Source organism: Lithobates pipiens, unplaced genomic scaffold, assembly GCF_037356315.1.
Source record: "Lithobates pipiens isolate NorthernLeopardFrog02 unplaced genomic scaffold, aLitPip1_a1.2 Scaffold_18, whole genome shotgun sequence".
Classification (NCBI taxonomy): Eukaryota; Metazoa; Chordata; class Amphibia; order Anura; family Ranidae; genus Lithobates; species Lithobates pipiens.
Window position 1 is genome coordinate 511,752,872 of NW_027507758.1, and position 26,047 is coordinate 511,778,918.

Consider the following 26,047-nt stretch of genomic DNA (forward strand, 5'->3'; position numbering starts at 1 on the left):
AAGTCCCCTCTCTGCTGACCTCTCAGAAATCAGTCCAGGCACAACAATAAAGTCAGATCCACCAAGTGCCTGGACTGGCACTCACCTCAGCCTCTTAGCGAGCCGCTGAGAGGCTAAGCTGGCCGCTCCACTCCCTCCACAGCCCAACGCTCCAGTGAGCATGGAGGAGCAGAGAGGAGAGCTGCTGATTGGCAGTCAGCAGCTCTCTGCTTGGGGAGTTGAGAAAATCAAGCCATCGGTGATGTTCATTTCAGTTCTCAGTGCAGAAACTGCATCCATCTAGCCGAATATGATTCTGGGGGGGAAAAAAAACACACATCTCTTTTAAGCTTAAAGCCAGAAACGACAGTCAGTACTGGCATGTGAGGGAGCCTGACTGTACACATCCCCCCCCCCCACCCACTGTATACTGTCCATTTATTTTTTTTGTTTTACGTTCAGCGGGAATCTCTCCTGACAGCAGAGATGAGACACTGGTGGTTAGTACGCCGGCGGGTACCGGCTCGTAACAACCAATGCAAAAACAGATGCATAAATGTACAGTTTTTTCCGTTTACAGTCTTTTTTTTTTTTTTTTTTTCTTCTATAACAGAACAAAATTGGGCTTTGATCAGTTCAAAAAACTAGATATGGACAGATACGCGTATAAACAGATGATCATCCATTTACATCCGTTTTGCCCATAGGCATGCAACGGACGGATGACATGGAACATACGGAACACTCGTGTAAAAGAGGCCTAAGTGTGAAGGAGCCCTTATGTAAATGCTTTCATGTTCCATGTCAGGGCACTTTTAACTTTCTTTTTTTTTTTTAAGCATTTTCAAAAATCTTACAGTACCTGCTTTAAACCATAAAAATACAGAAAGAAGTATCGGACTAAAATGGGATAAAAGACTCCAAGATGATTATAACTGTTGAGTTAGAAAAAAAAAATCATATAAACCAGCCAAAGCGTTTTGGGGGGCGACACTACTCCCCCCTTCATCAGGGCACAACACAGTTTCTGAGCAGCAATGCTGTCAGGTTGTTCTCTATGAGTAGAGTTCCATATTGGTTCTAATATAGATCTGGGAAGTCGCTTGTTTCTCAGGGTCTATTCAAGGTTTATTTTGTATTAAGCCCTGATGAAGTGGGAATAGCGTTGCCCCTTGCTGCTTTTTGTGCCTTTTTTTTTTTTTTTTTTTTTTTTTAAAACAATGTTATGGATTTTAACAGTTGAGCACTGAAAACAAAACTAGATGTGCAATTGCAGAGGACAGATAATAGAGGGAGACTGGACATTGAATTCTGTCAAAGCATCTGTTTTTATTTTTTTTTATTTTTTTTATTTTATATCCAATATAAGAAAGGGGTTGGTGTGAGATGTTCTTGCAAACCAGCAAATAGAATAATGTCGCTACTCATATGTCCAGCAGCTGAAAGTTGCGAAACTAAAACCCTGAGAAATTGGTGGGTGAGAGAGAGAATATTTAGTTTGTGTGAAATGAACAATGTACAAAATGGATTCTCTTGTGCTTAAATGAGCAAATACAGTGAAAGTCCATTTAATTTTTCCACTTTTTGTAAATTGAGAGCCGATTCACACAGGGGCAGCACGACTTGCAGCGCGACTCGCAGAGGCGACCTGCACACGACTTTGGCGGCTTGCAAAATTACTTCTGTATAGAAATCAATGCAAGTTGCCTGAAGTTGCCCCAAAAGTAGTACAGGAACCTTTTTCTAAGTCAGAGTGACTTGAGACACTCCTATCGGAACGGTTCCATAGTACAGTTTGGACGTGACTGATCAGGCAGCTAAGTCACCTGACAAGTCGCCCCTGTGTGAACCGGGTCTTAAAGTGAGTATAAAGTCTCGTGTTTAAAAAAAATAATAATAAACATGATATACTTACCTCCTCTGTGCAGTGGATTTGCACAGAGCAGCCTGGATCCTCCTCTTCTCGGGTCTCACTTCAGTGCTCCTAGCCCCTCCCTCCTGTTGAGTGTCCCCACAGCAAGCAGCTTGCTATGAGTGCATGTGAGCCGAGCTGCAGCTCTGTGTGTCCATTCAGACACGGAACTGCCATTTGGCTCCCGCTGCTGTCAAAGTCAGTTAGCCAATGGCGCAGCTGCTGTGTTTCAGCCAATTAGGAGGGAAAGTCTTGGATGGCTGAGGGACTCAAGTATTGGGGGGGGGTGCTGGGGCAGCTGCTCCACACACAAGACTTTGAAATGCATTAAGATAAAATACCTTCTGCCTTTACAACTCCTTTAACACCATTCTTCTCCACTTTGTGTTCAGTCAACTGCTGGTGGCTCCTGCTACGTTGGCAAGGGGAGACTGTTTCTTGTTTAGCTCTCTCCTAGTTTTTATTTGAATGACTAGTTCATTGGGGAAGGTGACCCATTAAATATTTTTTTGCAAGTTATATCAGAATAAAAGCTTGTAATCTTTCTGCCAAATATCAACATTTATTCAGTGATCGTATCCTCAAAAGATGCTGTACTGGCTATATGAGATGATCATAAGGGGTCACAGTGCTTGTGCTGTGTACTTTGGCCACCTGTATTATCTGAAATACCTGGCTGATCCTGCCTGGTTCTGCCCTCCCCCTGTACACTGACCATGGTTTATCATGGCTGCTGAGCGCTGACATTGTGGTCAGTTTACATGCCTCTGTCCTCTCCCCCTTCCCCTCCCTGCCTGCCGGCTCTGTCCGCTGCCTGATCCTCCTCTCCTGCGGCTTTCATAACAATTTAATGTTACTACAATCCGCTCTGTTATGTAACAATATATGCCCCACTTTATGTCCTTTATTAAAAATAAGCCGATATCTACCTTATTTCAGAGCACCTCTCGATACTCACATGACAAGCCTCCTCCCAGGTAATGTCAGTGGGTTTTTTCGACCCCTCCCACTGCAGCTGTCAGACAGGGAGAGGAGAGAGGCAGCCGGCCATGTGAGCGCCAGGTGGCGCTCTTAAATCAGGTAGATATCTGGTTTTCAACCAGTGGAAAACTTTTATATTGTAGAAAGGATAGTGATGTGACAATTGCGTTAGCAGAAATGATTGGACCTCAAGGATGCATGGGACCACCATTGCCAAACCCTTGTTTGCAATCTTCCTTTTCATAACTACAGCTGTTGTTTAATCTTTCTTGCCTCCACCTATCAAATTACTGTAGATATATCCGGTTGAATGTGGGGGTAAATACATTTACTACATTTTGCCTGAATGTTAGAACCCTAAAGATTTGTGGAACTGACTTTGTTTAGACTGTCAATCTTCTATATTAAAAAAAATCAGCCTTGCTCTGATATATAGGATCTCCCAAAAAAAAGGAATGCAATATGGAGGATTATATATTATAAAGGCAAAGCTGAAGGGATAAGAGATCCCTAGAGAATAGGAGCGTCTGTGGTTGAAATGAAAGGCATATCTAGGACTACAAACATATAAAATTTCTCTGCATCAATACTGACCGCATCGCTGTTAGAGCCAAAGCTTAGCATTGAATTCAGTACAAGATGGGAAGTCAATATATGGACTGACAGCAAGACGAAGAGGAAGGCATGATGGATGACTGACAGCTGCAGAGTTAAGGACAGCCCTGTGAATATTGGCAGTAGCCTCAATGTCTCATCAATTACAGGGTAAATTAGTATTTTACTCTTGTGTTGTGCTTGATTGCAGCTAAGTGAAAGTTTCTTGTTGATCTGGTTTTTAAGCAGTGGGAAACTTTTATATTGTACAAAGGATAGTGATGTAACAATTGCATTAGCAGAAATGATTGGACCTCAAGGATGCATGGGACCACCATTGCCAAACCCTTGTTTGCTATCTTCCTTTTCATAACTACAGCTGTTTAATCTTTCTTGCCTCCGCCTATCAAATTACTGTAGATATCTCAGGTTGAATGTTGGTTTACAGTGATTTTAAAATTCACATCCAGGCTGCAAAAGAAAAGGTAAAGGTACTGTCTGTAGTACCCCGCTGCAGAAGTGATGATGGTTGGCACGTCTGCCTTGCAGCATTGAGGTCCTCAGTTCGAATCCCAACCAGGACACCATTGACGTGGAGTTTTCATGTTCTGAGTGCTTGTGGGGGTTTTCTCACGCTGGTAGGTTAATTGGCTCAAATGAGTGCACCCAAGATTGCTTTTTTCACTTCCTAAGCACTTTGAATCCCCAGTGAGAAGAGCACTACAGAAATACAAATGTGGAAAATGCATGTCAAATAATAAATGCACAGAGGAAACCTAAGCTTTACAATCTCCCCCTCCATAGCATTGCTAGGGATGGGCATAGACAATGCAAACTCTCTTTTCTCCCTTGACTTTATCAGAGATTATTTGTTATGGGTGTCATCAGTCTCCAAGTTTCATTATATCTTCTCACCCGATCTTCTAATTGATGACAGTGCTATAGGTTCTAATGCTGTTAAGTCACTGCCAAGTGATTTATAATAGGTCTGAGAGATCACAGGTCACTAATAATAAGCAGTGGAAAACCTGAGATATGAAAAACAGAGTGTGCCTTCCAGAGGAAGTCATGGGAGGTGAAACTCGCACAATGACATAGTCCATCATGGTTCATGAGGGGGTTGTGGCAATCCATAGATCTTGTAGAAATATGCTATAAGTAAAATAAAGTAAAGATGGAATGCAATTTATGCCTTTTTTAATGATATGCATTATATGTATTCTATTTTTTCCTCCAATATGTGGTTCTTGTTGTGGTAATATGGACCCATAGTGCTGACCTTTGTCCCAAATGATGACTTGTGACAAAGCTGTCACTCTGAATCTCGCATTGTTCTGCTTGGCAGACTGCTTTCTGCAGGCTCTAATTAGTATGCGCTCGGCCTAGGTTGTGGTTGGGCTGCTTGCTGCCTTGGGTCAGGTCTGCCTGTTCAGTTTTGCAAGACAGCCCCTTGTGTTTCATCGCATTTTATCATTAAACATGCCCAGGATGGCACTCAGTACAGAGCCTGTCTGCTCCCCGCTCACATGCCCTAGTCTCACAATGCATTGTCCTTTCTGGCTCTAAAAATAACTCTTACAAGAGGGGAGGATGTTGCATAATAAAGCACCCGTGTCATCCCTCATCTAGCTATTCATAGGACAACGTTTTTATTTTTTATGCTTGCAGTATAGTAATAAAATTGCCTCCCTACCTAAAACAATGCAAGAGCTGACTGCTGTTATACCTGGCTTGCCTCTGAAGGGACTGTGTCAATATGCTTTGAGCTTGTGTTGATGGGCAAATCTAGTTTGATCGTATGTGCGTTCTGTTTGCATTTCAGATGCTTGTAAAGTGTTACTAAACCCAGGACCCTGCAATCACTATATTTGTTCTCCCACAGTACACAGAATATGGAAATGCAATTATTTTAGTAAATATAAACTGCCAAATACCTTTTTCTCATCAGCAGTATATAAGGCCTCATTCCTATGAGGTGGATCCGCTTCCACAGAGTCCAGCTCTGTCTGCCAGCTCAGCGGGAGATCTCTCCATTGATCTCTGCTGAGCTGGTGGATGACAGGTCCCTCTGCCCACTGAGCGGGGAGGGGCTTGTCAAGCGCCGCTGGTTTCTATGGTGAGATCGGATGAAAACGGACAGCATGTCTGTTTTCATCAGATTTCACCCGATCTGATCCACCAGCGACGGATTCGGACGTAGGGCCATCCATCTGCTTTTGGCAGTTCGGACCAGGTCTGAAGTCAGTGGACATGTCACTGCTGACATCTGTCGCTCCATAGACCAGCATGAATCGCCAGTTCAGGTCCGCCATCAAAACTGACAGGCGGACCTGAACGGTCTGACAGTGTGAAAGAGGCCCAACAGTCTTGTGACTTCTATCAGTTCCTGGTTAAAGCTTGTAGGAGTTTTCATACTGCACTGAGCTGTCCTATCCAGGATCCCTGACCCTCTATCTGGACAGTGCTGATTGGCGTTGTGCTGACCACATACACCCTCCCAAAAGGCAAAAAAGCCTCTCTAGCAGTACACCCCAAACTGAGCATGTGCAGAGTGCCCCCAAGGCTTTGTACTAACAGGAGATGGAGTGGGGATTGTGGTTGAAGGTGGAGGATCAGAGCAGACAGGATCAAACAGCCTTTTTACACAATGCAGAGTATTAATCCCTTAGGTCCCACAGTGAGTATAACAAGTATGCTTTATTGCATATACAGACTGATTTTACTGTTGTGGGTTTAGTAATACTTTAAGATCATTGAGGGCCCATTCACTTCATGTGTCTTAGGCTACATTGAATGGCGTTGTACAACGCAGACACGCAGTGCAATAACCAGGAAGAAAATGGTTTTCAATGTGCCCAGTTCACACCAAATCACTGTGTTGGTGTTTGTTAGTTGAAAATGCAGGACATGCTGCTTTAAAACAGTGTAATGCTGCTTTTTTACTGCTATCCAGGGCTCTTAGGATTGTCCCCTAACTTTTTGGCCAGAGGACAACATTTTAGACAGAAAGTGGAGGAAATTCTGCAACAAGGAAACGGAACCACAATAAAAATCATGTGGGGGTGCTAGCATTCTGCTAGTTAATGTGAAAAAAAAAAAAAAAAAGACTTATGTTTGTGTTGCTGTTGGCATTTCCTTCACTTCCTGTCTGGTGAAAAGTTTCTCCCTGGGACACATAAAAAGTGAGGAAGCGGCGGGGGGGGGGGGGGCTTTGGGGGGTTAGAACAAGGAAGGCGCATGGACCGACAGACCAGACCTGACGTTTTCAATTAACTGCTTAATAGCCCTTTTGCATAATGTACAGTAATGTGAATGTTTTAGGCATTTGTGAAAAATTGCTATAAAAATAATAAGATGAATAGTTTTTTATTTTGGGTTTGTTGAGGGATATAGGAATTCTTAAAATTTTGGGTTACATTGGCACCTACAAGAGGATTTGACAAACCAAAAAACTGTAGGTTAAACCAGAGTATAGCACCTCTTACTACCAGGGTGCCTTGTGAAGACTAACCTTTTTTATTTATTTTTTTTCTTTAATCAAAAATGTTCTAAATCGACTGCTGCTGGTGTTCTTCCGTCCACTGACTTGCAGTTATCTGGTACGAGTGTCGTGTCCAGTCTCCACTGGAGTGGCCGATTGATGGACAAGTCTGGAAGGGACCTTCGGGCATTGGACTCCATGTGGGCATTTTCCAGACTGGTTCAGGTTCAGTTAGCTGTGAAACACTCTCCAGATCCAGAGCTGCTAGCATTGCCTCTGACTTGCACTGACTCTGAAGAGTCACTTTGAGTACCGCGCAGAATTTAATTATTTGCTAGGCATCATCGTTTCCTAGTTTTTCACCAGCTTTGCTGTGGAAGAGCTTAATGCTTTGCGACTCAGTGCTCAAGTTCCGCTGGGTGAAACGACGTGTACATGCCCAATTTGTGGAACTTGAATCCATTCTTTCTACCTGCCTGCAGTGACTTTGGTCACCTTTTAACTAGCCAACCTTCTGGTTGTTAAATTTTTACCTGCTACCAGCTTTTCAAATTCTCTTGGGTAGTAAAGGTCTTGCCTCTTACCCTGAGCTTGTACATTGATTACTACACTTTGGCTGCAACATGTCTGATCCTAGACCTAGACACTGGTTGGACAGTCCTGCTCTGCTGGGTTCCTCCACTAATGGATCAGGGACATCGTGATTTTTGATGGTGGTAAAATCAATATCCTGTAATCATGCTGTCTTCTGTCTTTAAAATCTGATATTGTTTTTTCATACAGTCATGCAGGTTTTTATGACCCAGAAGCTGCAAGTGTGCTACCACCCCATTCTTGTCAGATTCTAGATCTGATTTACCTGCAGCCATGGTGGCTTATAACCAATTGAACACAGAGAAGCTGATTCAAGTTCTTATTCAAGTTCTAATTTGATGATTTTTTTTCCCTGAAGAGCTGCGATCAGTCCACTATTATGTGAAGAGGCATTTTTGGCTCTAATTGATGTGGTACGCAGCACTCTGGAGCTAGAGGATCAACCTGTTGTTTCTACCATTACAATCTCTAGCCTTGATTTTTATAGAGCCTCTAAGGCCAAAAAAACTTACTCTTTGCATCTGCTTTCATGAGGATTTTGTTCTAAAATGGTCTGTGCATACTATAAATCTGGCCATACCAGTAGGTGACAACTCTGGATGTTCTCTTCAAGGATGCTACTGTGAAGCAGTCCTCTTCCGCAGTAATCTCTATCCATTCCTTTTACTTCAGTTCGCTCTCATCTTTTGCTTCAAGAGCCCCCAAGGGTGATTCCCCATCCCCCCTGCAGGGTCTGGCACTCCAAGGCTGCTAAATCCACAACAAGCCCTCCTCAGCATGAAGATGCACCTCCACTTTCCATACTGGGGGGGAGGGATATCTGATGATCTTTGCAAACTCTCGGACTGCTTTCATTCCCAATGCCTAGATGCAAAAGGTGGTGCCCCTTCCTCAGTTTTCCTCCATTCGGGCAGCTTCTGTCGAAAGACATGACTGAAAAATGTCTGCCATTCTGTTCATGATCGCCACTCTCAGCCACTGGCTTGAGAGCGCTGACCGGGGTGTTCTGGTGGGGGGACCGTCCTCCTATCAGAACACAATACAAGAGCAGGGGAGATTGCTGCACTAATGTCAGATAGTTAGTACAGGCGCTCCTCCAGAGCTGTCACTTTTTGTTTTTCAACCCTTCTGTGTGTACTAGGCTTAACTGATCTCCATAAGGCACTCTTTGGTCATAGATCCAGTTGCTTCTGCAGAACAGTTCTAGGAGTTTTAGTTCAACCAAAGGGGCATTTGCGTCATCTTATACCTAAAAGCTGCGAATGTTTACATTTTGGGCTCAAAAGTTTCAGATGAAATCAACAAAACCTGTCATTGCTCCCCTTTCATTGGGGAAGCATTATTGATTTGGTGCACATAAAGGATGCCTACATGCATGTGCCGATTTTTCCAGCTTACCCACATTTGGCTCTTGGTTCCATCAAGGGCCAAGTCTTTACACTTTCCATTTTGTTTCAAAGACTGTTGGCTTGTTCTCTGATCAAGACCTTTGTGGAGGAGGTTTCCGGTGTGGTCCTCCCTGGTCTGACTTCTTCACACCCTATGGGATTTAAATCTTGTATTTGAATCTGGTCTCTCGATACTTCAGAAGGCCCTGTTTGACCCACACGGTTGAATTTCTTGTGGCCATTATATCAGCTAGCTTAGTGTCTGAATTGGTGGCTGTATCCTGCATGGAATGCTTTTTGGTCTTGCACAGGGACATGATAGTGTTAACACCTAGGGCTTTCTTCCCAAGGTAGTCTTTCACCTTATTCAGGACATTGTTCTTTCCTCTTTTGCTCCAGTTCAGCAAAAATAAATTTCCCACTGTTTGTCTGGATGGGGTTCGGACTGAAGAAGTGGCGCAAACCGCCAGCAGTGATGTCATGCAACCTCCATTTGTAAGTAGGAGTCATTCACAACTTGGATGTTCGTAATTCAGGGACTGCCTATAGTTGCAACTGCTAAAATAAAGAGTGGCATGGGCTCGCCTCTCCACAAAGTATACATCAGGTTGTTTTTTTGTTTTTATAGGGTGAGCATTTATGCAGTCCATCGAGGCAAACAAGTCCTACCGCTCTGTTGTTATGAGCCTGCTCTTGGTACTGTTTTTCTACGAAACTAAGACATACTGGTAGTAGACGGAGTAATACCCTGGGCTGGCCAATGTTTTTTTGCCTCCATTCATTTCTCCTGTAGGTTGCACGATACACCAAGCAGCCATAATTAATATTGGGTAGGTCCCCCTTTAGCCACCAAAACAGCCCTGACCCAGACCTTTGAAGATGTGCTGAAGGCATCAGGCCTTCAGTAACAGATCCTTTAAGTCTTGTAAGTTGTAAGGTGGGTCCTGCATGGATAAGATTTGTTTTTCCAGCACATCCCACAGATGGTCAATTGAGATCTGTAGAATGCTCCAAATTCAGGTTCAGTTTTTGTTTTTTTTCATAGTTTTGAATATAGTTTAGTTTTAAAGCCATTGGCAGGTTTTGTTGTCCTGTTGGGTAGATTTCACTTCTCTACCTGTCCTGGAGGCACAACTGGAAGTTGGGGATAGTTCCCTTTAACCAACATTCCTGGAGACACACCTAGAAGTGAGAGAATATCTTGAGTGAGGAAAAATCCCAGTTGTCACCAGAACATGTGTCCCCAATAGATTTCTCTTGATTTCCTGTTCCAATGAAAATTTAATTTTCCTGTCGTGAATTACATCCTATTTAGTAATGTCATCAACTTCTAAGTTTAAATCACTATCATACTTTTCAATGAAGCAAGAATTTTTGTTTTTTAACATTGAGGTTGATAACGTGAACAATTTATTATTCTGTTACAGGAGTATTCCAATATTTTTTTTTCCTGTATTCTTTTCAGGGTCCATGGTTCCATTTTCTATGCGGATTCTACATGCGGAATTACGACAGTACCTTGGATGTCCTCAAGAGACACTTGACTGCCTGCACAGTATGAAAACCATTTGTTTAAAGGTAGGAGTGACATGGGACCCTTCTTTTATTAATCATCTGCGTAATGGTCAGAATCCAGTGCTTCCTTGTTTTGGGCCTCCTCTATAAAAGGGAAGAGCATTTTTATTGCCCATAGCAGGTGGATAGATTGTCCATTCTCCATTAATATGTACCTTACGTTGTATAAGAGTAGCGTATGCTGCATGATTTTACAAGCTATTTTCAAAGCTTTCAGTAATCTTTCAGCAGCTTTCTTGAAGCACTTTTTAGCTCTATTTTGGGGATGTTAAACACTGATCAAAATGAAAGTACTTCAGCAGGCTTTTCAGAAAAGTTCAGAGCTGCCTAAAATGTGTTAAAGCTTGCTAGGAGTTTGTTTAGGGCTCATCCCCACAGCCACTGAGGGACCGTACACTACGATATACAATATATTTCTGCATCCAGTGTGATTGTGTACAGCCACCTGTACAAATCGTGGACACACTGCAGCTGTAGTCCAGTAATGGCACTTCTGAGTGTTGACATCCCTACAGACAGGTGTGTGCCCTGTATGCAGAGAATTTATGTCCAGGGGTGCAAATCAATCTCTGTATGCATATAAATGCTTGGATGTGCAGTTGCCAGCATACGGACGCAACCTCTCGTTGATTTGTACAGGCAGCTTTACAGAAATAACTGTACTCCCAAGTGAAGAACTATATGCATCTTTTATGATGTATAATCCCTTGCGGCTGTGTGAATGAGCCCTTAGAGGGGGGGTTGGTAATCCGTCAAACGCGGTTCACCTGTCGACCATGGGCAGGTGACAGGTAGACTGCGAACAGGTTCCTGCACAGTGGACGCAACACTTTCTATGTGCCAGTCCTCGTCTCTTCTCCCAGCCTTAAGGCTCCTGCATGGCTCTGCCATGCCTTCTATATCCTGCTCCTTCTTTCTTCCTCCCGCCCCCCAGCCTCCTCCATCGCAGTAAAACAGTAGAGACTGAGAGGCAGCACAGCTCAGGAGGGAGGGAGGGAGGAGGAGCTGGCTGAATTAACCTTTTATTTTAAACTGCAGGTGATTGGTTGCTAAGACACAGGGTGGCCCTAAGCAACCAATTACCAGCTTGCTAATATGAAAAGTCACTCTGCCAGCTCTCGCCCTCTGACCAGAACTGTGCTGCCTCCCAGTCTCCACTGTGGAAACCTGTAGGAAGCTATGCTGTGGGGGGGGGGGGGGGGGGGCAGAGTTTACTGCGCTATAGGGGAAAGGGGGGGCAGAGTTTACTGCGCTATAGGGGAAAGGGGAGGGGGGACAGAAGCTGTGTGTGTGTGTGCGCGCGCGCGTATTGGGGGAGGTGATGTGAAGGGGCAGAAGACACTGTTATAGGCAGGATCACCCCATAGCAGTGTCCTCAACCACCCTTCACATCAACCTCCACCCCCCCCCCCAAACCCTGCATTCTGAGCGCAACGCACTCCTGAACCCTGCATTCTGAGCGCAACGCACTCCTGAACCCTGCATTCTGAGCGCAACGCACTCCTGAACCCTGCATTCTGAGCGCAACGCACTCCTGAACCCTGCATTCTGAGCGCAACGCACTCCTGAACCCTGCATTCTGAGCGCAACGCACTCCTGAACCCTGCATTCTGAGCGCAACGCACTCCTGAACCCTGCATTCTGAGCGCAACGCACTCCTGAACCCTGCATCCTGAGGGCAACGCACTCCTGAACCCTGCATCCTGAGGGCAACGCACTCCTGAACCCTGCATCCTGAGGGCAACGCACTCCTGAACCCTGCATCCTGAGGGCAACGCACTCCTGAACCCTGCATCCTGAGGGCAACGCACTCCTGAACCCTGCATCCTGAGGGCAACGCACTCCTGAACCCTGCATTTATTGCAATACTTATTTTTGTTCTGAGTAAAAACATGTTATCAAAAAAAAAAGGGGGGGGGGGTCTGTTTTACTGTCTTGGTTTTTTTTTGGGGGGGGGGGGCACTATGCCTGTGATCTTTTGACTTCATCAGTGTTGTTCAAGTAAATATCAGTCCTCGATGGTTGCCTTACCCCTGCCTTAGAACAGTGGTTGTCAACTTGTGAGGTTTAGGAGGCCTCATATATGACTCCTGCCAGTTTCAAAGGACTACACATAAACTTCAGTGTATGACAGAAGACTGTCAGACTTTAAAAAGTATTAGAGACTGCCAGAGACTATGAACATGCATCAGGTGTGGATGGAGACTGAAGACACACTACAGGAGACAGTCAGACACTGGCTATATGCAGCATGAGACTGCTGGAAAACACTAACATTATAGCTTATTTTCAAAAGCTACTGACTGGGTCTGTGAAAGGCCACATTGGAGGCACCAGGGCCTTAGAGTGACAGACCGCACTCTCATTATGAAAAGTGCTTAAAGATGAACAGCTAAATACAAAGTTGTATGACACATAAAGGCACTATCTTACCTGCCAAAGGATTTGTATTTGTGGCCATCCAGTCCTGAAATTTACACAGCCTGGGAATACAGCACAGCTCTGTCTGGCAGGAAAGGTGACCTCGCTTTTTTGTGCTGCAGTTAAAGAGCAACATCATCCATTTAAAAAAAAATAAAAAATTAAGTCAGAAGCTACAAATACTGTAACTGCTTGATTTTAGAAATCAGATACTTTTTGACTTTGTGGTGTATCACAGCTGGCACCCTCTGTGCATGCGTGAGATCCCGTGGTACAATGAGACTGGTCCTACTACCTCCTGGGACATGTGAGTTGTCCCAGAATGCTGCTAGTGGGGGGCGAGGTGGGCCTAAGCGAGAATTGAAGAAGTGGGAATGGGTACCTGTCCAAAAAAAAGGTACCCGCTCCCCATAAAGGGCACAAAAAAAAATTGCTTAAATGTGAGTGTGGAGAAGGATGAGCATTACTTTTATTTTCAAGTAAAAAGGTCCACTTTTAGTAACGTTTTAGAGGTTTTTCCCTATACTGTGACTGGACAATGAAAGTAAAAGCATCTGACTGATGAGCTCATCTGAAAATAAGGATTTTCACAACACCTAGGTATAGTGATCTTGTCTTTTATATCACAAGCTAACATTTCGAGACCTCACGGTATGACCTTTTCAAGGCAGAGTGAGATCCTGAAACATCGGCTTTTGGTGCTTGTTGCTTTAACCTGCATCAAGGACTGGATTGTCACTATACCAAGGTGTGGTGGTGAGGATATTTATTTTCTCATAATTATATGATGTCGCCATCTATCATTTCACTACAGCAACCTGCATGAACTGTGGGCAAGCCTATAAGGTTTGCAACGGATACACTATTACTTCTCTGATAAGCCCATCTGTCTCTCTGCTCACTCCTGCTCTCAGTATGTGTTTTGTTGGCCCATGAGCTCTGCAACACAACAAACGAGTTACTTGTGCTGCTTCATTCCTATTCTAATCACTGGTGTACAAGGACTGGAAGAGGCTGATTACATTTTGGTACTTTCACTGCTTGAAATTCATTTGTGTCTTCTAAATCTGCATAGAGTTCATCTTTAAAATGCCCAAACTAGCACTAACGCGTGCCTTGAAGGCTTCAAGGAAGCAACTCGGAGTTTACATTTAAGCTTTTCACATTTTCTGTGAAAGTCTGCTGTATCCCGCTTGCTCTTATACCTATAAAAAAAAAAATGTGTGTGGGGACAGAGTACGAATTGATATAAAACCCTTAAGGAGATGCCATCCCTAGAAATACAATTCTAGAAATACAACAAAAGAGAGTTTAGGACTTACCACCTTGGGTTCAATAACCACCTGACGACAAAATCGTTTTAAAATAATTTTTCTCATATCTTTATTCAAAGTACTATACAATTTCTCAAAAGAGGGGCTTTGTGCTTTTAAAAACAAGTAAAAAAACTGATTTGTCCAGGGTGCTGTTATCCTGGGATTGAGATAAGATCTTTATGGTCCATAAAAATCTGATCTCAAGCCCAGGATGACCGCACCCTGGACAAACCAGTTTAACTTGTTTTTAAAACAAACCCTATAAAGATATTAGAAAAATTATTTTAAAACTCTTTTGTCAAGTGGTTATTGAACCCAAGGAGTAACATGCAAAGTCCCAAACGCTATTTTGTTTGTATTCTTATACCTATAAGTATGTGGCCTTAGCACTCTAATGCCGCGTACACACAACCGTTTTTTTCCGTCAGAATAAACTCTGACGATCTTTCCGATGGAGTTCCGCTGAAATGGGCTAGCCTACACAAGATCACACCAAAGTCTGTTCTTTAGAACGCAATGACGTATGACGGGACTAGAAAAAGGAAGTTCAATAGCCAGTAGCCAATAGCTGCCCTTGCGTCAATTTTGGTCCGTCGCAATAGCATACAGACAAACGGTTTTCTCGATAGGAATTGATTCCGTTGGAAAGATTTAAAACATGTTCTACTTCTAGGTCCAGCAGAATAAAAAAAAAAAAAAAAAAAGTCAGATGAAGCCCACGCGATCGGAATATCCGATTAAATGATTCTGTCTGACCTTTTCTGCTGGAAAGTCCGGTCGTGTGTACGCGGCATAAGACATAAAAGAAAAAATCTAGTTGCTATGGAAACGGAACCACTTTTTTTAATTTCAGACACTTTAATACAGGATGCCCAGGCCATTGTTCTAAACTCCAAAATGTATAATTCTGTGAAGCTTTTATAATTGCCTGACATCTGCCCTACATTAGTTGTATATTTACTGATAATCCCATTCATGTGCGGTCATATTTCCTTATTAGTAGCATCATTCAAAGCCAGCACTGCATACTGTATTATTGGAGCATTCACTCGGTTACAACAGGGATGTAAGTATAGGACACCAAGCCATACGGAATGGTTGTTTCCAAAATGTCTTCCATCTTGTGGGCTACCTTTTCAGGGTTGATGTTTAAAAACAAATCTTTCCTGATGGGGATTGGGACCAAGGCAAAGAGAGGATTCCGAATAGGCTCCTTTCACATGAGCATAGCTACAGACTCGCAATCCGTGGTGGATCACTTTTTCAACAGTAGCTGGCCTGCAGTTTATAGGTAATCAAAAGGTGATGTGCTGCTTTCCACACGCCTATTTGAAAAAGGCTTTTACATGGAAATCCCTCTTCACCATGCTGCAATGGAATCCACTGGACATGGTTGTGGCGTGGCTCCATTCACTTTAATGCGGTGTGTTGGCAGGCAGGTTCGCATGACAAATGTAACATGCCCTAGTTTTTTAGTGGCACTGCAAATCAGAGTTGCGGCTGCAACAATGTTGGTGTACTCTCGTGCTGTGATGTTTTTAATTTTGTTATTTTTTATATGGAGGAAAGTTCAAAACGAATCTACGAAAGTATCATTTTACTGAAAGGGTGGTTGATGCTTGGAATAAACTTCCAGGAGAGGTAGTGAGACCTTCAAATATGCCTGGGACAACCCTAGATCTATACTCGGACAAAAAAGTTAACAAGAATTTTTTAATTTTTTTTTTAAATGGGTAGACTCGATGGGCTGCTCAACCTTTTTTCTGATGTGACTTTTCTGTGTTTCAATAAAGAATCAGCGTTTCCAGCGGAGTGTGCGGCCAGCCTATTCTATAATGTGGATGGGGTGTTGCCTGGCAGACATTGCCAGGTTTTGATAGGCAGCTGAGGTTCATAAAAAGAACAAGCCTCAGCTACCTGTACTGACATGCCCACGTGAAAGGGCCTTATTGGCAACAGACGAGGTAAACCGGACATTTTGCCCAAATGCACGGGTTTCTATTTTTATGTTCAAAACACATGAAGATGCACTTCTAAGCAAGTTTCATTTAAAAACACATTTAAAGTGTATGTCTAGTCAAAGCTTTTTCTTTGTTATACATCATGGGACACAGAGCCACAGTAATTACTGTAAGGGTTATACAAATATAGACCAATATATCCAAAAAAACATCAAGTGGGAAAAGTACCCTTTTTCTCCAGTGCCAGGGGCATCAGCCTCCAGGCAGTAGCGACGGCTTCTACCCTCAGGTTCAAGAGGTAAACCTTGGGGTCAATCCCAGGGACAAAAGAAGTCCTGGGGGAGGAAACCCACAAGACAGAATGCTCAAGCCCCTTTATGAAGGGGCCCTCCCGCTCGTTCGAGTGGGGGGGAAGACTTCTGCAGTTTTGAAGGGTCTGGCAGGAAGAATTTTGAGGTTACAAACTAGAGTTCCGAGAATTCCCGTCTCCTCATTTCCTCAGGTCAAATGTCCCCAAAGATCCAGAGAAAAAGAAGTCTTTTTAGCGTTAGACTGACTTTTGTCACAAAAAGTGATCATGGTGGTCCTCATGGAAGAGCAGGGGTTGGGGTTTTATTCAAACCTTTTCATGCTGCCAAAACCAAGTGGAGATGTCAGACCCATTCTAGATCACAAAGATCTAAACCGGTTCCTGAAAGTTCACTTTTTTCACATGGAATCAATCCAATCAGTATTCTCCATCCTCCAAGGAGGAGAATTTCTGGCATCAATCGACATCAAGGATGCATACCTGCATGTACCTATTTTCCCCGCTCACCAGAAATATCTGCGTTTCGAAATAGAAAAACGTAATTTTCAGTTTGTAGCCTTGCCTTTCAGTCTAGCTACTGCACCTCGGGTGTTTACAAAACTTTTGGCCCTTCCTCTGGTCAGATTAAGGACTCAAGGTATAACGATACTAGCATACCTAGACGACCTGCCCTTGATAGACCAGTCGATAGCGCACTTGGACTAAAGCATGGTCACCACAGTCAACTACCTGAAATACCTAGATTGAGTCCTCAACCTAGAGAAATCTTTAAAGCCAGTAAGAAGATTAGACTATTTGGGTCTGGTTGTAGATAAAGCCCAAAAAAGGGTGTTTTTACCCGAGGCAAAGATCAGCGCCATAAAGGAGCTGGTTCAGGTGGTCAGGGCAAAGAAGGGTCCTTCTATTCGCCTTTGTATGAGGTTGGGGAAGATGGTGGCTTCATTTGAAGCAGTTCTCTATGCTCAGTTTCATTCGAGACTGCTGCAAATCAGTATCTTGTTAGCCTGGAACAAGAAGGTCCAAGCACTAGACTTTCCAATGCGTTTGTCTCCAAAAGTGCGCCAGAGCCTCTGGTGGTGGAGGATATCCGAGAATTTGCAGACGGGGAAATCCTTCTTGCCAGTTACCTGGAAGATAGTAACAGATGCCAGCCTTTCAGGTTGGGGAGCAGTCCTGGAAGAGACGTCTGTCCAAGGGAAATGGTCCAGAACCGAAAGGACCTTTCCCATCAACATTCTAGAGATTCGGGCAGCATACCTAGCCCTAAGGGCCTGGACATTCAGGTTGCAGAATTCTCCTGTCAGGATTCAATCCGACAATGCCACATCAGTGGCTTATATCAATCCCCAAGTGGGCACCAGAAGTCAGGCAGCCCAGGGAGAGGTAAACCATAACCTAACCTGGGCAGAAAAGCATGTGCCGTGCATATCGCCAATCTTCATTCCAGGGGTAGAGAACTGGCAGACGGACTACTTAAGTCGCCAGCAGTTGTTCCCGGGGGAATGGTCCTTTTCACCCCAACATCTTCCTGGCTGTATGCCAAAGATGGGGGATCCCGAATGTAGATCTGTTTGCATCCAGGTTCAAAAACAAAGTCGACAATTTTGTGTCAAGAACAAGGGATCGACTTGCATGTGGAACAGATGCGTTGGTGACCCAGTGGGATCAGTTCTCACTGATTTATGCATTCCCTCCTATTCTGCTGCTACCTCGACTTCTTCGCAGGATCAAGAAGGAAAGGAAGTCGGTAGTTCTTGTGGCCCAGAAGATCTTGGTATGCAGAAATAGTAAAAATGCTGGTAGGGGCCCCATGGACCCTACCACCATGTCCAGTCCTGCTATCGCAGGAACCAGTGTTCCATCATACTTTACAAAAGCTACATTTAACGGTTTGGCTATTGAAACCCACATTTTGAAGAATCGTGGGCTTTCAGGCTCAGTGATATCTACTTTGATTAATGCAAGGAAGCCAGCTTCCAGAGTCCTTTATTATAGCGTCTGGAATGCATCTGTCCTAGAAAGTATGTCATCGGTAGAATTTTTGCCTTTTTGCAAATGGGGTTAAAGATGAAACTGGCCTCGAGTACTATCAAGGGCCAGGTCTTGGCCTTATTAGTATTGTTTCAATGTCCGCTTGCTTCATATTATTTGGTCCGAAGCTTTGTACAGGGGGTAACGTGGCCTAATCCACTGGTTAGAGCACCCCTGAATGCTTGGGACTTGAATTTAGTTCTGTTGGCGTTAAAGAAACAGCCATTTGAGCCAATATGACATATTACTTTGGTCCTTTTGACAAGGAAGCTTGTTTTTCTGGTAGCCATTTCTTCTGCAAGAAGGTTATCCGAGTTGGCTCTTGTAAAGAGCCATATTTAATCATTCACAAGGATAGAGTAGTATTGTGTCCTCATCTTCGCTTTCTGCCAAAGGGGGTTTCAGGTTTTCATCTAAACCAGGATATTCTTTTACCTTCATTTTTTCCAGAACCCTGTTCTAAGGAAGAAAATTCACTACATTCTTTGGATATAGTGAGAGCAGTCAAAATCTATTTGAAGGCGACTGCTCAGATTCTGAAAACAGATGTTCTATTTGTGTTGTCTGAAGGTCTTAGGAAAGGACAGGCAGCGTTGAAATCCATTATTGCCGAATGGATTCAGCAAGTAATTATTCAAGCTTATGGTTTGAAGAGGAAAGTTCCACCTTTTCAAACCAAAGCACACTACACCAGGGCTGTTAGTGCTTCATGTGTAGTGCATCACTGAGCCTCCATGGCTCAAATTTGCAGGCCGCAACTTGGTCTTCAGTCCATACATTCACCAGATTCTAGCAGGTGGATGTAAGAAGGCATGAGGATATCGCCTTTGGGCACAGCGTGCTGCGGGCAGCAGTATAGATCCTCAGGTTTGATTGCACCCTACTTTTTTTGGTGTCCCCTCCCTCAGATAGGATTGCTCTGGGACATCCCATACAGTAATTGCTGTGGCTGTGTGTCCCGTGATGTACGATAAAGAAAATTAGGATTTTTATAACAGCTTACCTGTAAAATCCTTTTGTTGAAGTACATCACAGAACACAGAGGTCCCTCCCCTCTTTCTGGTTACATGTGTATTGCTTTGCTACAAAACTGAGGTACTCCCGGTAGGGGGAGGGGTTATATGAGGAATTTAACTTCCTGTCTAGAGTGTGCCAGTGTCCATCACCTGAAGGTGCCATATAACCCATACAGTAATTACTGTGGCTCTGTGTCCCATGATGTATTCCAAAAAAATGATTTTCCAGGTAAGCTGTTATAAAAATCCTATATTTCTTTAGTTTTGGATAAAGTAGCAAAGAGTTAAAAATCCTGTTTTATTGCCGCCTGTGTCACTGCTGGGGTGATTTTTGTTGGTGACTATTGTTGCTGAAAGTTAGAGGAAATCCCACGTTTTACAGTTGTCATCGCAGTAGAAGGTGAGGGGACACCTGATGATGACTTCTATATGTCAGATGAGTTTTTATCACTCATAATAGATTTCTCTCAGTATCTATCGTCTCGAACAGAAAGAAATGGGAACGCTCCCCAATGGGACTGACCTTTTTACCCATTTACCTGCTCTAAATAGAAGGTTTAGCTTCAGATAAGCATTAGGCCCCACGCACACGCGAGGTTTAGCCCTGGTGAATGGGTCTACGTTATTAACTCCTGTGCTGGATGGTGCACGCAGTGGTACTTGCATTTAGTGCAGTATGAGCCCAGGGACGAATGCCAAGAACGCAAGAAGCCTGCACTAGGCTGCCAGCAGCGGGGCCCCTCGCCTGCACACCTGTGCCCCTCGCCTGTGGCTAAATGCCCAGTGTGCATGGGGCCTTAAACCCCAATTAAAGCCTCACACCATTTTTTTTTTAAGCTGTATAATCCTTGAGCACTGTATGTTATTACTTATTTTCACATACAAATGCTGTAAAGTACCTTTTTAATTTTGATGGTAACTGTTCTAACAGGAACATGGAGGTAAGACATTACAATTGAAATAGTTGATACAGTGTTTCTCTGATTTAATAATTTATTTTTGTAACTTCAGTTGGGCTTTAACAATGTGTACTGAATTTATGACCAGATTAAAATGGGGTAATGTTTTATATTTCAACGGAGTCCGTTTTTGAGTGAAGCTGAAAAATAGGGGAAAGTTGAACCAATAGCAACCTTATCAGTTATTTCTTAGATATCGGATTGCAGGATCCCTGTTCTGATACTTGCACACTGTTTAGACCACTCCTGCTACTATTTGACAGTGTTAAGGCCTGGTGACTATTAAGGCCTGGTGACTATTAGGCTGCTTTCACACTGACCGGTGGGTGCAGCGCAGTGTACCTGTGGGTAATGGCCTATATACACGATCCAAAAATTAGACTTTGGATCGTTTGTTTTTTGGGGGTTTTTTTCATGCTAGTCGCATATCGAAAATGGAGGTTACTAAAGTTACGAAAAATCTCGTGCGACAGAATAAAAAATCTGAAGTGATGTATTATTGTATTTTCAGACGACAACAGTACTGGTTAAATGAAAATCGTACGATGAGAAAAATTGTCGTGTTTGTCCGATTTGGATAATATCGAATGAACTGTCATGATCGGCTCTCAAAAGCTCTGTACTAACGATCCGATTATCGTATGATCGCTTCCAAAGCGTTTTTTTTTGTCCAATTTTCTAATCATGTGTACGGGCCATTGGCTGCAGTGAGCCATACACTTCTATTATATAATGCGGGTTTGATGTGCTTTCTGAAAGTGCACTACACCCGCAAGAATAGTGAGAGAGATCCTGATCCCTTATAGGGATTAAAGTCACACAGCACAGTGCCTGTCTAATCCATCCTTTCAATGCTGTAAAAAAACTGCCTGTTCCTGTGTCCCCCTTAGTGTGCTGACATGGTCAGGTTACCTGCCTCCGTCATCCCACTGCTCTCATCTCTCCCCTGCCTCCCTGTTGTCAGCTCCTGTTTGTATGAGCCAATCTGCTCGCGCCCCTCCCCTCCTGCCTCTAATGCTGGCAATAAAGTCAAAGAAAGATTATTGCCAGCCCTTCTGGTCTATCAAGCCAAACCACACTGTGTACAGCTTTGTTTAAAATGATACTGCTTGGCTGTTATCATAAGGAGCGGGAGGGGACATTCCTCCTCCCGCCGCTCTGCCATCCCACCAAGAGACCAAAGCGATCATCAGCCACGTCCGCCATCTTTGTGGAGTCACGAATGAATCCGAAATCGGCTTTGATCGGGTCACCAATGTACAAACCCAGAAGCAAGGTCCCTTCTGGTTTACTCTGCTGCCAATGGCACCGTTATTAAAAAAAAAAAATGTCAGTATTGTAAAACACAGATTTTGGCGTTTTGAATACTTTGAAGTGCCAAAGAGGACCCATCCCTCCATAAAGAGTACCTGGCACTATTACTGTCACAAGGGATGTTTACATTCCCTGTGACAGCAATAAAAGTGATCAGATTTTTATTTATTACATTTTTTTTTTTTTTTTTAAAGGGACAGTGTTAAATAATAAAAAAATAAACATTTTTAAAGCACCCTCGTCCCGCGAGCCAAAGAAAGTGCATACGTAAGCCGCGCCAACAAATGTAAATGGTGTTCAAATCACACATGTGAGGTATTGTCGAGATCGTTGGAGCAAGAGCAATAATTCTAGCAGAAGACCTCCTCTTTAACTAAACGGGTAACCATTAAAAAAAATTTTACGTCACCTATGGAGATTTTTAAGTACTGTAGTTTGTCGCCATTCCAGGAGTGTGTGCAATTTTAAAGAGTAACATGTTGGGTATCTATTTACTCTGTGTAACATCTTTCACGATATGCAAAAATATTGGGCTAAAAAGTGGGTTTCCCAAAAAATTGCATTTGAAAGACAACTGCGCAAATACTGTGCGACAAAAAATATTGCAATAACCACCCATGTTATTCTCTAGGGTCTTGGCTAAAAATATATTTTTTATATATATATATGTTTGGGGGTTCTAAGTAGTTTTCTAGCAAAAAATACTGATTTTACTTGTAAGCAACAAGTGTCAAAAATAGGCTTGGTCCAAAAGTGTTTAAGTGGCCCTCACTCTTCAAAAGGTTGAGCACCCCTGCTGTAAGACATCACATAGCAAAGCTTTTTATACCTCACAACTGAGATGAAGGAAAAAACATTTTAGTTGGCTGTCAATTCTAAACTTCAGGCAGCCTGCTAAATATAAAAATGAAATGCATACACAGCTTTGCCACACAGTTGTGTCTGGCAAGAGATAAGACCAGATCTATCTCTGCTGCAATTAAGTGACACCTTTAGGTCTTGTCCCCTTCCCCAGCATTCGACTGGGAAATGAAAAGAGAAATTGCAGAATGATGAACACATCTTTTGCTTTCCTCCTATCAGCAGGTTCCTTGATAGCACATGAATGACCGCTTGTGCTGCTTCTTCCTCCTCCAGTCTAAGCTCTGTTGTGCATGGGATTGCAAGAGGCTGGTACCTGGTCACATTCAGTTACTTGCACTGCATGCATTAAAAAATATGATGCATTAATACAGAGCTGCGTTTATGCAGATCTTAAAAAAGGTACTACTATAGTTCAGTTTTAGGTTCAATAAACAGAAGTGGAGGGCTCCCATTTTTATTAGGGATTCATAGGTAAAAATACTACATGAAATTGCGCAACCAGCAGATGATTTTACAACAAATCATTCAAAACAAACGTTGCTGGCAACTCCAAAATCCATTAGAAGATCTTTATTGACACGATAGTCGGTATTAAAAAGGGCTAACAAGTTTTGGCATATAGCCTCGATCATCAGTTGATTTTACAAAAAAATTTCTCTTTTGATTTGTGTACATATTTAATTTAATCAGCATGTTATTCCAGACTTGCATGTAGGTATTGTGGTCCTTTTTTAAATACTAATTTTCTGCCATTTTTTTTTTTTTTTTATGACAGATTTTGGAAAACCTGGAGAATGGGTTTGCAGAAGATGGAAGCATGATCACTATGACAAATAGTAATAGACAAGGTAAGTGTATTTCCACATTAGCGGTCTTATGTTTACGCTGTGTGCTTGCATCATGTGACCTCAATGCACTTTTACCTGGCTATACATACAGCAAGGAGGAAGAGCACACGGGTCATATGAGCAGCCTTTTTAATGTATGAATTCTGTTAAGAGATTCCCCAAGACAGCACCCAGTTGTGTAGAACTTGTATATAATGAGAACATCCTAGCAAATCTCATTCTAACAATTGTGTATTATTGTACCTGAATCCATTGGTGCAGTCTTCTGTTGGATATACTGTGCTGATGACTTGGTAAAATTGCCTGGGAACCAGCAGTTCATTGCCAGAGAAACCCCAGCTGCCTAATACTGGCTTTCTAATATGTTGATGGTAGACCTCTACTCAATACTTGTCTGCCACCTAGTGTACCTGGGCACTACCTCTGCCCAAGGTATGAACTGAAGGCATTGCCAAGCAACCACATTCCAGTTTCCTTTTTGCAGTGAGTGTCTGAAATGGATAGGTGCACTGTAGTTACACATGACTTTTGCATGGAAGCTATCCATCCAAGTGTCTGCTATTATTAACCCTAACATCTAGCAGGCATATACCAGTTATTACCACATGTATTCTTCATATTCTGAAATTTAAACCCATGAAAATGAAGACAAATGCATTCACTGGTTCCTATACTGCCTTCTGTTAGAGCCCAATACAGCCTTTCCCAATCCCTTTGGTACATGAGAGGTTACACAGAACCGAATTGTGGCAAGATGCTGCAGTTTAATTTAGTAGCCATGTAAAACATCTTCCAAGTGTGGCTGAGCATGTCACAGAAAGGGGATACTGAGGGTACATGGACTGAGGGAAGGCCGACTGATACGCAAGGTATTGCTTTTCGCTGCATGTTTTCAAAAATCAACCCGCATGTTGGCAGATTGTCAGGAGAACCCAAAATTCCCCAATCTGGACACTGGTAACAACTGTAAAACAACCAATCTCTCACCACTGCTACCAGATGGCAAGGAAACACAAAAACAGCGACCAGATAATCAGAGCCAAAACTTTATTTGGTGGAGTAGGAATGAGGAGTATACTCTGGTAAGGGTAAACCCGTAGGGATACAGTTACTGCAGCAATGTGTGGCACCACTAGAGCGACTAACCAAGGTGGCTGAACGCACACACAGGATACAGATCTTGCATACAGTCTGGCGCTCTCAAGTCTTTAGAGCAGATTGACACACACTTCTGAGATTCCTCAAGCTATCCTGCAAGCTAAAATCCTTTTGTTATTAATTTTCCTACTGTCACATGTACACCAGACATACAACTTAGAGGAGGCCATAGACGGTGCAAATTTCTTTCCTTTTTCTTTGCAGGAAAGAAATTTGCACAATTTCCTCATCAACACAGGCAGTGCTGACAGGGGAATCCCTCCTGCTGAGACATTGTATTGGGGACAAGACAATGATTATTGCTAGCGGCGATCAACTTGGTACATTCAGCCTGCCCATACATGGTTAGAATATCGGCCAGTTCCTACTGAGCCAGCCGTGATCCGAACTATATATGGCCAGCCTTATGGCCCTTACACATGATCCGAAAATCAGATGAAAAATACTGCGATCATATGATAATTGGATCATTGGTACAGAGCTTTCGAGAGCCAATTGGACAAACTCGAAAAAATTTCTCGTATGATACCAGATCGTACAATTTTCGTTTAATCAGTACAGTTTTTTTTATTTTTTTGTTTTATTATTCTGTCGTACATGAATTGTCATAACTTTAGTGACCTCTCCATTTTCCATATGCGACTAGCATGCAAAAAGAAAAAATGATCCATGTAGTTTGGGCCATGTAGTTTGCCACCACTTGCAGTTTTTTCAGCTGGACAGACTGGACTGCTAGGCAACCACATACACACACCTGTCTGGCAGATCTTCTAGTTTACACACACACACAGACACAGACACTGATCTGCATGCAAGCCTCAGCCACACAATGCAATTTTTGTACTGATCAACGATGAACTTGTGCCAAGCATACAGACACTGGTAACATAATACACGCATTTCTCTAGGAGTATTCATTCTTAGCTTAGAACAAAGAAGGCACTTTTAGTTGAGAAATTTCCATAGGCAGCCAGTACATAGAATTATGTTCAAAGGTAAAAATTACAAAAATACAAGGACATACAGAAATGTGGCTATTAACTATAAAATTAGTGGAGAAAAAACAGTAATAAACAAGATCCTAAGCAAATTACACCATTTTGTTTTTCTTGCCACTCAATTTATTGTAATGTGGATGTGAGGTGGACTCTAACCCATCCAGTCACCTCTGGGATGGTCACTTCACCTGCCTTGAGGAAGCTTAAAGCGGGAGTCCACCGGGACTCCGCGTTTTTTGTTTTTTTTTAAAAGCCAGCAGCTACAAATACTGCAGCTGCTGACTTTTAAAATAGTGACACTTACCGAAGCCGATCGCTAGGTCGTCTGTCGGGTCCTGCCGCCGCCA

At 43.0% G+C, this 26,047-nt stretch overlaps 1 protein-coding gene across 1 annotated transcript in view; it reads left to right on the forward strand.

Moving 5' to 3' along the window:
- TRAPPC12 (trafficking protein particle complex subunit 12) overlaps positions 1-26,047 on the forward strand; it is a 201,709-nt gene that overhangs the window by 76,863 nt on the left and 98,799 nt on the right. Inside the window, exons 6-7 of the mRNA XM_077488729.1 lie at positions 10,395-10,507; positions 23,472-23,544. Coding sequence (XP_077344855.1) covers positions 10,395-10,507; positions 23,472-23,544 — 186 coding nt within the window. The remainder of the gene's footprint in view (positions 1-10,394; positions 10,508-23,471; positions 23,545-26,047) is intronic.